At 38.5% G+C, this 12,596-nt stretch overlaps 1 protein-coding gene across 2 annotated transcripts in view; it reads right to left on the bottom strand.

The window, feature by feature from the left end:
- The window catches only part of SYT1 (synaptotagmin 1), a gene marked incomplete at both ends in the record, with an annotated part of 539,370 nt that overhangs the window by 180,641 nt on the left and 346,133 nt on the right, over positions 1–12,596 (bottom strand). Inside the window, one exon of one of the 2 annotated variants that reach the window (XM_082666570.1) lies at positions 12,354–12,536. In XM_082666570.1, coding sequence (XP_082522696.1) covers positions 12,354–12,519 — 166 coding nt within the window. Of the gene's footprint in view, positions 1–12,353; positions 12,537–12,596 lie in introns of those variants that run through there. The other variant, XM_082666569.1, reaches the window with a different exon arrangement.

Genomic DNA, 12,596 nt, shown 5'->3' with positions numbered 1-12,596 from the left:
TAGGTACTCCCCAAGCGAAAACATAAACTTCTATCAACTCAAAGACTTGCACAGGAATATTTACAGCAGCTTTATCTTATGAGTTCCAAACTGAAAACAATCTAAACTTTCATTAATAGATAAGCAAATTGTGGATATCTATACAACGGAATACTGAGCAATAAAATGAAATGAATTACTGGTATATAGAAGAACATGGATGAATCTCAAAACACTAGGCTCAGTGAAAGAGGCCAGATGCAAAAGACGACACAGTGCATAGTTCCATTTTCATGAAATGCTTGAACAGTCAAAAATAATTTATAGTGGCAGAAAGCAGATCAGTTATCACCTAGAACCAGGGCAGGAATTTCTGGAAAGGGACTAGAGGCATTTTTGGAGGGGTGATTACCTTTCATATACTTGTCAAAGTGCACAGAGCTGTACATTTGCAGTGGGTGCATCTTATTGCACGTAAATCATCCCTTAATAAGGTTAATTGAACAAAAGGGGAGAGCTCAGTAAAGACATCAAGACTGGGGATTGAGTTTAGAAGTATGATTTACATAAAGAGAATACTGAAAGTCCTGAAATTATGAAGAAATCATAGCAGTAGATGAATGCCAAAGGCAGGTCCTTGGAAAGTACCTATCAGTGATTGAAGGAGGCAAAGAGAAAAAGAACACTCAAAACGAAAGAGGATTAAAGTGTCAGGAACCAAGGGAGAAGAGAGTATCAGGAAGGGTAAGGTACGTGGCACTGGGTGTCTGTACAGACAGGTCCACTCTCCCTGGCTGAATGAATGGCCAAATCAGGGAATCCAGATAGAAGCAAAGGTGCATCGAGCTCCCATGGAGGATAAAAGCAGCAGAACTGACTGCGGGAAATGATCCGTTTTCCAGTAATTGAGGCACTGGTGAAATCACGTGGTGCTCAACTTTTAGAAAGATCATCAAACTCGAACTCTTATGAGAGTTCCTGGGCTTTCACATCCGTAGCGTTGCTGTTAGAGGTGAAGGCTACGGAATGCAAAATAGCAAAACAGAGTCTCTACTGATGAGGACTTGAAAGACAGCCAGGTAAATCACATCAGAGCCACATTAACAGGTATGGAAAAGACAGGTGGATGGATGACAGCAGCCGTGGAAAGGTGAGGTGACATGGAACAGTTCCAGTTAGTGTGGGCAGAAGATGGCTGGCAAGGCCATTCTGAAGCACTACTTCAAATGATATCCACCTTGTGGCCTCATCGGCAGCAACGGTCCCCCAAAGACCAAAGGGCTGTGCTTTGTGTGGCTGATAAGTGAAACAGGGAGACTCATACAGGTTTCCTATAAACAGCTACTCTGCAGAGAAAACCTCACAAAAGTACCCAGCGTGGTAAAAGCTGCCGTAACACAACACTTAGCGATAGCTTTGAACTCTCTCGGTGAATGCACAGGAGACCGGGCTGTGTGGTTCAGCAATCGTTGAGAGAAATGAGCTCATCTTGTTTCCTGGGCATTGCAGGACCGTGCACTATTTTAAAAACTAAAACAAGAAACTGGTATTAAGTCCCAGGTCTCCACTTGAATAAAAATACTTGTGGGGAGAGCTGTGTACTCTGAGGACCGATTGGGTGGTGGTTTGTATCTCAGTGATGAATCAGACTGGGCTGCCACCAGGCCAAAGAGAATCAAACAGTTCCTAACATTTTGATACAACACAGGCAAGGAGGAAAGAAAACAAAACAGCAGATGGCAAAGGCTGAGCAAAGGGAGAGAAAAATCAAAGGTGAGAAAAGATGATTGTCAAGGGCTGAGTGGTTGAGGGGAAAGCAAAAGGGATCTGGAGGGTGGCCCATCTTCAGTCCAGCATAATGTTGAATTTCACCTTTGATTATTATTATTACCCCTTTCCAGTGATACCCCTTTGGAAGCCCTTTTTAAAATAGATACATAATTGACAGATAACATTATATTAGTTTCAGGTGTACAACATAATGATTCAATACTTGTATACGTTGTGAAATGATCGCCCCAATAAGTCTAGTTAACATCCATCACTACACACAGTTAGAAATGTTTTTGTCTTGTGATGAGAACTTTTAAGATCTCCTCTCTTAGCAACTTTCAAATATACAATACAGTGTTACTAACTATAGTCACCATGCTGTAACTTACTTCCCCATCCGTCCATCATGACTGATTGATTTTATAACTGGAAGTTTGTACCTTTTGACCCCCTTCACCCATTTTCCCCACCCCACCGCCTGCCTCTGGCTTCTGCCAATCTGTCCTCTGTATCTAGGATTGGAAGTCCTTTTCTTGTTAATATAATTATGTAGGATCTTTTGAGCTAAAGGAGAATAATAATTCTGCCTACTATGAGCCAAATTTTGTGCTGAGGTTGGAGACACAAAGATGAAAAGACAGTGTTCTGATCTCACGTAGACTGGTTCATATTAAGAGAGAAAAAACAAAAGTAAAATAGAAAGTAAAAATTATGAACATATGTAAAGCACAGACTTATTACAGAGGGAGAATTGCTGATGAATATTAGATTACGGGATTGGTAGCATGAGGACAGGAAGACCTTTAAAAAAGAGTTGAGCCCTTAGGCATAACTAAAAGTAGTCCAGCTAGACAAGCAGTGGCCAGCAAGCAATTTCAGGCAGAGGAGAGAGTCTGTGCAAAGACCTGGAAGCATGGGACAATGTGCATAATAAATTCAGTAACTCTAAGAGTCTCTGTATTGACAAAACAAACTGTGTGAGAGTGAATAATTGCAGATGAGACTGGAATGTATGCAAAAATCATATCATATCTTATAATACTGTTGATGTCTTGCTAAGACAGTTTAATTTAGAGGTCCTTCTGGTAGAAAAATTCTGAGCCTGTAATGCTATTGAAGCCAGAAACAAGTTAAAATGATGTGCTTTAGTTTAGTTCCTAAGCATGGCATACACAGCCTAGCACACAGTAGGAGCTATATAAATAGGCATTAGGAGTTTATGAATTTTGAATATGGCCCATGTTATATTCCAGACAATGTTTAAAGCACTTTATATATATTAATACTTCACTGCTCACACCTTCCCAGAGGTAAGTACTATTATTATCCTCATTTTACAGAGAGATTAAATGATTTGCCCAAGGTCATGTAGTAGTAATGGCAGAATTGGGACTTGGAACCAAGGCAGAACAACTCCAGAGCTCACCCTCTGGCCTTTTATTGTAGCAAACAGTGCTCCCCTACTGCGGGTTAATAACTAATACTGGGCCAGAGCCTCTGAGTGACTGATTTAGAATTATGGTCAAAGTCTTAAAACTTAAGGCTACTGAAGTGTACAGAAGAATTTAGGGGTAATATTTACATAACAGCAGTGTTTTTAATCTACTGCAATAGTTTACTGATTTTAAAGACTCTGATCCAAATCCTTATGAAAAAAAATTATTGCAATAAAATTTTACTTGCAAGGCATTGAACCATGGAACTCTATCAATTAAAGTTTATTACCATGAGATCCTGGCTCTTTTCTAAGTTTTTGTGGACAGGTACACACTCCTTTCCATAAATGGCATAATTGTTAGTCAAATATATTTCTATTATTTGTAGCTTACTGTTGCCTTTAAAAAAAACGTGTATGTATGTAAAAAGCTTGAAAGAGAAAAAGGCAGAGGGTTGAAGTGATTTTGAGATTCCTCCAGGACACTGGTTTCAATGAAAGTGTTGCTTGGTGAGGAAACTTTTAAATGGGCCAATATCTCACACAGGCTCAGTGGCCATGGCTCACAGGCCCAGCCGCTCCGCGGCGTGTGGGATCCTCCCGGCCCGGGGCACAAACCCATGTCCCCTGCATCGGCAGGCGGACTCTCAACCACCGCGCCACCAGGGAAGCCCTGGGCCAATATCTTCTTAATCTTTATTTCAAAGTTATCTAAGTTCACTTAAAAGGCAGAGTGAGGAGGCATGTGGACTGAGAAGAAAACAAGTTCAAATCTCTTTATTATAGTATTCTCAGAAATGAAAATCAAAACAAAGAAAAATAAAGCCGAGTGCTAAAAAGATAATGGCACATCGCATAATTTCCCTCTGGTTTCCACTTCTAAATTCTTTATCTAATTTAATAGAAACTGGCACAAACCTGACAGGTCAGCAGTGCAATAAAAGATCTATATAGTCATTAGAATAGGCGAAAACGGCAGTCTCTCAGCTTCTTTCCTTTTGCTGTTTTCTTTATAGATTTGCATTTATAGTCAGACTTCTCTGAGTGAAAATGTAGCCTGTATTTTGACATGCAACTGCTATGTGGTGAGAAATAGATGTTTAAAATTATTTTTAAATGTATTTATCTATTGGTACAGTATTTCAGCAAGGTGATTCCTGAGCTTTTTTTTTTTTTTTTTGCGGTACGCGGGCCTCTCTCTCACTATTGTGGTCTCTCCCGTTGCGGAGCACAGGCTCCGGACGCGCAGGCTCAGCGGCCATGGGTCACGGGCCCAGCCGCTCCGTGGCATGTGGGATCTTCCCGGACCGGGGCACGAACCCGTGTCTCCTGCATCGGCAGGCGGACTCTCAACCACTGCGCCACCAGGGAAGCCCTCCTGAGCTATTTTTAATATATGTCCAAAATATTGTTCACTCTCCTTATTTTTCTTAGGTGTGTTTACTTAATATCTTTGAAATGCTAATAGAATGTAGCTAAATAAGGTTTAGAAACTTCGCTGAGATCTTAACTTCACTGGGTAGCTTAATGTGCTTACTGTTACTCTGTATTACCTATGCTTTGGAGGCTTATAAAATCTCACAACACTAATTAATTTTAAAGGCATGAATTTCTTGGGGGAATTTTCTGCATAATAGGCTTCCAAGAGGGAAACAAAATTCAAGGAGACATTTAAACAACCTTCCTGAAATACAGCATCAGTAGCCTATAATTTTGTTAGGTTTATACATTGAATATAGGATGTTGATAGAGTCAGATTACACACTTGCTCTTTAAAATCAGTAGTATAATGAATATTTTATAACAATCCTTTTACTCAGAGTAAATAATAGATAATACAACATACGCACATAAATTTTACAAATGAATAAAATGTGCTAACTATAATATAGGAGAAATAACAAAGTAATTTGTAATGAAATAATTCACAGTTCACTGTAAAAATCTTCAGACAAAACTTTACTAGAAGACACGATGAAGTAATCAAATGCTTGCAACTGCTAAAAGGGATGTTTGGAATTAATGAAATAAGACAGAAGATTTGCAAAAAGTCAGGAGCAAGTGAAACTTCAGAGGTTAGGAAAACATTAGAATAAAAGCTAGAATATTCAGTTTATATCAGAGCCACGCAGAAAACACTTTAACATTTTATGTCAAGTCATTCTAGGTTCAGATAATTATAAACAGGGGTTCCTTCCATATGCACATCCCAGGGAGATTGTGAAATTTGTGCAGAATGTGGAACAACTTTTCATTGTGCGAAACTGTCTGACATGTTGGAAGATGTGTAGGTTCCCGGGCCCAGGGCCTCTAAATGCCAGTAGCTGCCCCTCATGCTCATTTATCAGCACAATAAAAACGGCCCAATGAATATTCATAATATCCTATAAGGGGCAGTGCCAACTCAAAATTTTAAGAACCAAACTGACTTTCTGCCCTAGGATTAAGTTTTTCATGGTAACTCAATACACACACATTGAATTCACATTGTATTTACATATACACGTATGCATTTCCTACATTTTGAATCAGAGTTAAACTTGAAAAATGATATAAATAAACAAAACCATTCATTGAGTGTAAGCATGAATCACTACATTGTGCTGTGAACTGCAACCCTTATCTCTAAGTGTCCTTGTTCCAAGTAGATTCCTTCAGCATTGCACTGATGAAGTAACTCAATATTGCAAAGCACTTGCTCTGAAAATAACGCTCATCAGCATTGTAACTTTTTTTTCATAGATATTTCCATTTAGTAGAGATTAACAATGAATAATCTCACTTAACATTTTAGCCAGTGCTTTTCTGAAGTGTGAGAAGTACAGAGTCAACAGATGAGAGCGGAAGCTGAGTCAGTGGATGATATTTGAGGAGTTCATCTATACAATGCAACAGAATCTAACTCTTAGTACTTAGGTAGTAATGGATTATTTATTCACATGACAATCTGTTAGAGTGAGTCCAATAAAAGAAATGCAGAAATATAAAGTGAATAAACACTTGCCTTTCAAGCCAAGGAGAAACTCTGAATTAGTACTAAACTTGTATTCCAAGTATTCACTTAGTAAAACAAATAACAAGAGATGAACATCAAATACCAACCAGTATCTCTGAACAGGCACATAGAGCCCTAAGAGTTTCAAGTCAGTGGAGATAAGCAACAGTGGAGGTGATTTGCAGTCTTTGTGATATTTTATGAAGGCAAAAAAACTGCAAAAATTTTCCTGACACAGCCCTGCACCTACAACCTGCACCATGTGTGCCTTACTAGGCTTCAGCTCTCTTATCTGTAAAATGGGGATAATAATTGTTCACACCTAGTAGAGATTTTACAGGGCAGAATGGAGGCTGATTTCACAGAATGCACAGCCCATGCTAAGTGCTCAGTGAACACTGGCAATCGTTACAATAATTATTGTTCTTCACATGCTAGGTATTACTATATGTTCCTAAGGGTTCTCTTCCTACGTTTCTTGAAATTATCTTCTTGAATTAACATTGTGTTCTTGACACTAACATACGGCAGTAGCATTATATTCATTCTGCAGCCCCACGAGGGAAAACAAAGTTACTGGACTGCATTTTTCCTCATGGATGAATATTTGCTTATGCCATATTTAACCAGTTATATCACTACTGGTTGTTGAGTTTCACTGGTTATTGCTGTGAGGGATAACACTGATATATCTACCACTTGTTGAGGCCACTGCCTTCAAACTGTGTTCCATACAGCCAGGTGTCTTTGTAGCTGCTAATAAACCTTGGGAGGGTGAGTGAGGAAGATGTGTTTACTCACCAAGGCAGCTCTGACTTCCTGTACATAGGTTTCCGTATAATATTTTATTTGAACAAAGGGATCCTTGGCTAAAATGTTTGAAAACTATTGCTTTCTAGATCATAGTTTCTCCAAGCATGGCACAAGAACCACAGTATTTGGTGTAATGTTAATACTTGTAATATGGTAATACCTATAGTATAGTTTCTAGCCTGGTGGCAGATACTTTCAAATTGGGGATTGGGGATACGAATGTGTGTAAGAAATTGTCCCTGACTCTGAAGAGTTTACATTTCAGTGAGAAAGACAGATATAACCAAACAAAACAAGGTAACCAAGACAAAGATTTTAATGAAGAGCTTTGAAGGCTGGAGGACGACTCAAACAATTCTGCTTTGGGAAATGAGGCAACTTCTTATCTAAATGGTAACATCTGAACTGGTTGAGTGATTAAAAAAAAAAAAACGTGTCAGGGTTAATTGGGTAAGGGAATCCAGGAAGAGAGAAAGCAAAGTGCTGGCTGGTTTTGAGAGGTTTTTTAGGAGGAGATTTCACAGGACTTAAATGAATGCGGGTATGGAATTGGAGGTGCAATAGATGAGGGAGACAAGGATAATAGTGAGATTTCCTATCTGAATAGCCAGGGGAACGAGATGGTCCAGGGAAAGCATAGAGAATAAGATTGCAACAGGATTAAAAATGGAACCCTGGAAACCATGACATCTACCACTTCAGGGAAGGAAAGATAATGAAAAGGGAGGACCAGTCAATGAAAGAGAATAAGGAGGGAAGGAAGTAAGAGGAGGAAATGAGAGTAGACTCCTGGAAATCAAGATTTTTCAGATGATGACCGCTGATCATAAAGACGACACAGAAATATCTGACCAAATGAAGGTTGACAATCACCCTCATAATTGTGCAAAAGGAAGTACCTGGTGACCCTTTTAATAGTACTTGACAATGCAGATCAGAGCAGAAGAAGCTGACTTGTTAATGGAAGTTGAAGAAATAGATGTCAGGATCTAGATTATGGTTTTCAATCAGTTTGATGTAGATATGAAGGAGGAAGTGAGAATGGTGGGTGATGGAGGAGGTAAAGGAAGAAGAAAATCTTAGAGCATGAAAGAAGGAAACTGACATTTCTGAATCACCTACGATGCATAGAATTTCACTAGGTACTTGCAAATATGTGGACTTTTTTGAGCATACCTGTAGGCTAAAAGGAATGAGGGAGTAAGAAAATGAAATTACAAAGGAAAAAAAGAAAATTAGATGTGATGGGAAGAGGAAACACCAAGAAGGAATCTCTCTTTCCTAGAACAGGCATCCTTGGAACGTGTTTAAAGAAGGCAATGCTTGAATATTTGGCTGCAAAGTTTCTGGAATTTTCTCAATTTGGGTGTCTGACCTGAATAGAGGGCTTTTCTGAAAGAGGAATACACTTGTTAAAAATGACAACTAGACTCTAATAATAGCTAACACTTATGCTTACTCTGTGCCAGACACTCTAAGCACTTCCTATGCATTGATGCCTTTGCCCAACTACCCGATGATGGAGATATTATTTTTAACCCCCATTTTATACCAGCAGAAACTGAAGCACAGAAAGATGAAATAATTCCCAAGGTCACAGAGCTAGGATGTAGCAGAGCTAAGATCTGAACCCATGCAGTCTGTAACCAAAGCTTGTGTTTTTAATCCCTGTTTAAACTGTCTATCCAATAGTATTTCTGCACAGATCACATAACTACGCTTAGCCCACTTGCTCTTATTCTAAACTCAAAGTCAAGTTCTGGCTATTTGGTTTTCTGCTGTGCTTCAGGAAAGTTGCACTTTACTTCAAGAAGCTCATGAATATCAAAACCTTAATCACAGCTATTTGGATGACACAAGTTCATGCTTTACAAACCAACCATGGCCCTAGTCATATTAAAATCAAAGTTGCAAAATAAAGAAACATTCTGAAAAACCTTGTCTGCTTCATTTAGATAACAGCGTGCAGAACGAATTGAAAGATAAAAATGCTCAGCATTTACCATTTCCTTTTCCTTTTTTTATTTGAAACCCCTGTGGTGTTGTGGATGATATCATCAGGCAGTTTGCTTTGAATATGCTCCGTGCTGGACTCTGCAGATTACCCAACTAATGACATGCACACTCCTTGCCATTGTGACACCTCTCTTTTCACAAGTGGGAATTTCAAGTGACAGACTAAAGCTGTTTGCTATCAATTTTGCAAAAAACACATCTGCCAGAGAGCCAAGATTTAGTTCAGAGACGGAAATCAATTAATATTCTAATTTGTTACCTGTCATTAGCATCACCGTATTATGCCAAGTCAAAAGTGATAACCTTTATCTAACATATGCTCCTAAAGGAATTTGATTTAGGGATCTGTTTCATTTCTGTTGAGTGTTGCTCTCTGTGTAGAAATCCCATTAGAAATTTCAATTACACGGGCAGTAAAAATTGTGATGGATTAAAATGAAAGTGTAAAATACGCCGTTACAATATTTATCATAAACCTGCATGGCTGTATTTATTATTTAGTTTTCCTAAACTTATTTACCAAACCGTTTAAAAATTTTAGGTATCTCAGTTGTTTCTTCCCATTAAATCAAGGAGAGAGCCAGCAACATAATATTTCTAGAGGTGTTACCTAGATCCTCTGACATTCTATTATTTTAGGTTGCTGGTCAAAGCAAATCTCCATGGAGGAAGGCTGATTTCCTGGTCTAATTCCCAGTGCCGAAGAAAGAAACACAGGAATGGGATAGTGGCTTGGGAAGAAGGAAAGAAATAAGAATAGCCAAGGGAAAGAAAAAAAAGAAGGGAGAGTTGCATAGATATTTTTTCCCAGCTGATTCTTTTCCTGCTGATACACAGGGAGGAAAGTATAAAGTAATAGCTGGCACTAAGTGGAGAAGGCTAAATGATGGAGTTATGACTATAAATATGGAAACAACTTGTTTTTTCAATGTGAATGACACAGTCAAGCATTGAAATGATGCTTTCTTTGGTGTTAGAAATTAAATTTAAAAAATTTATTGTAGTTGATTTACAATGTGTTAATTTCTACTGTACGGCAAAGTGATTCAGTTATACATATTTATACATTCTTTTTCATATTCCTTTCCATTATGGTTTATCACAGGGTATTGAATATAGTTCCCTATGCCATACAGTAGGACGTTGTTGTTTAAATTTTTTCATATGCTTTAAATTTTCAGCATCTTAAGGCCTGAAAATCTAAGAGTGGGTGGTTCAGGATATAAGTTAAATCAACATTGATTCATTCATTAATTCACTCAACAAATAGATATTGAGTGCCCCGTATATATTAAGGATCACCAGGGATGAAACTATGCATAGAACAGACCCAACTTCTTGCACTCATAGAGGTTACATTATTTTGGAGAGAGCCAGAGCAACTGAACAACAGATAATAAAATACATAGCATTTCAGATGGTGCTAAGTAATACAGTGAGAAATAAAGCAAGGGAGAGCAAGGGAGAGGACAGGAAATGCTGGCAAAGATTGGGTGGGGTAAATGGGTTAGAGTTTTAAATAGCATGGTTGGGGAGGTCCTAATTAAGAAGATGCTATTGGGTGAAGGCCTAAAGGAGATGAGAGAATGGGTGTATGGATACACGGGGAACATTAAATCTCACTGGTATCGACATTGCCATTGCTTCTCATATTGTTTACTCTTCCAGAGAAGGAAATGGTGTTGAAGACAAGGCAGAATACGCGTTTGATTTGGTGTTGTTCTTTTCTATCTCTGCTTCCCTCTAACACATTTCTTTTAGAGCAAGCATTTCGATAAAATATTCAAGGGAGAGTTTGCCCCCATGACAGGTGCATTTGGCTTTTGCCCTGTAGTTATGACTTCAAAGTCATATCAAAAGATACCCAAATCAGTCCATCAGCTCAGCAGCAGAGCAAGGAAGAGAACCTGAGAGCCTGTGTTCTCCATCCTAGGGATCGCTCTATTGGACCATCTCCCTCTTCCCTAGGTTATGGAACTTCATGCTGGGAATGGAAATTACTGACAACTGAGCTAAGAGTGTCTCTCAGATGCACTTGGATTTGTTAAAGGTGGACAAACAGATGAACAAGTTGTTAATTCCTGGGAGGATAAGAAATTGATTCCCTGTAGTTTTCATTTAGTTTCTCAATGTCCTTATAGAATAACTCTTATAGCTTTGGTAAATCTCTCATCTAGATGATTGCAACAGCCTGCTTTATCTTCTGTCCTTGCCCCTCTAAGCACATTTTCAACACAACAGCAGGAGTGATTTTTAAGAAAAACCTATGTCAGATCATGGGATCCCTCTGCTCAGAATGTTGCGAAGCCATTTCATTTCACTCGGAGTAAAACCCAGCTTCCTTGGAACAATTCACTAGGCTCCATATAGCGGCCTCAGGTTTGTCTTCCGCCATTCTCTACCTTGTGTTATTCTACGGAAGGCACACTGAGCTCCTTGCCATTCCAGACAGACTCTTGCCTAAGGGCCTTTGTATAACACAGGTTTTAGAGCTTTCTCCCCTACTTCCTCCAGGTTTCCTTACAAAGGAAATCAGCTCAGATAATCCTAAAAAGTAATAACCTTTTACCCTCTACCCCCTTCCCTTTCCCACTTACTCTCCTTCTGTTTCCTTATATTATTCACCATTTCATGATGTACCATAAACATTTGCCTCCTTACTGATTATTTCTTTTCCCCCACTAGAATAAAAGCTTTGTGAGGGCCAAAACTTACTTTCCCAGAACCTAGAGAAGTGTCTAGTGCATAGTAAATGTTCATCTCTGAAGAAAAAAGAACAACCTGTAGTTTATGATTTAAATTAAATGGCGCTGGTTGGACTTAGTGCTATACCCACACAAATAAACTTAGGTCCAGGTTATTGTTTCTTTCCCAATGACAACAAAGAAAATGTTAAAAAGTGTGCAAAAGCTTTTGAAATATTAACAGATGAGTGAAAGAAAACCAAACTTGTAATAATGGGAAAGTACATTTTAGCTATTGCTTAGGAATAATCTTTACAATGGAATGATTTCATAAATACAAATCTAAAATACACAACACATAAAACGTTAACATTCTCTGGAGAAAGAGACATTGAAGAAGATTAAAAAAAAGAGCCCACCTACATTAAACACAAGATAGTTTTTTTTATAAATTGGATTTTCATTTATTAAGTATATTTAAATCCTTAAGAAGAATATTCCATTTCCAAGAATATTCCATTTTATTTTTGGAATACTACCATTCCAATAATAAAAAAATCAAAGGTACACTTAGGTTAAGAGGAATTCTTTTCCTCCCAACGGGTACGTTGATTTTCAACCATTTATTTTTACTCAAGTAACAATATGCGATACTCACATGGAATTTTATGCAACTCATTCATAAACTTTTCCTTCAGCTTAGAAAAGCCATCCTCCTTTCCTTCCCCAGGACTGGCTGGCTCTGTGGCATTATTTGGTAGAACAGTCGCAGCAGTGGTGATTGGCGGGGCTGCCAGGGCCTCATGATGACTCTCGCTCACCATTTTAGGTTCAGGTGAAACTGTGAGGGGAGGGAAGCAAAAAAAAGAACAATTCAAAATGGTTTAACTGACCCCACATC

This window comes from Grampus griseus, assembly GCF_964374135.1.
Source record: "Grampus griseus genome assembly, chromosome: 11".
Taxonomy (NCBI): domain Eukaryota; kingdom Metazoa; phylum Chordata; class Mammalia; order Artiodactyla; family Delphinidae; genus Grampus; species Grampus griseus.
The sequence above is the reverse complement of the archived record's forward strand: the minus strand, read 5'-3'. Positions and strand labels throughout refer to the sequence as shown.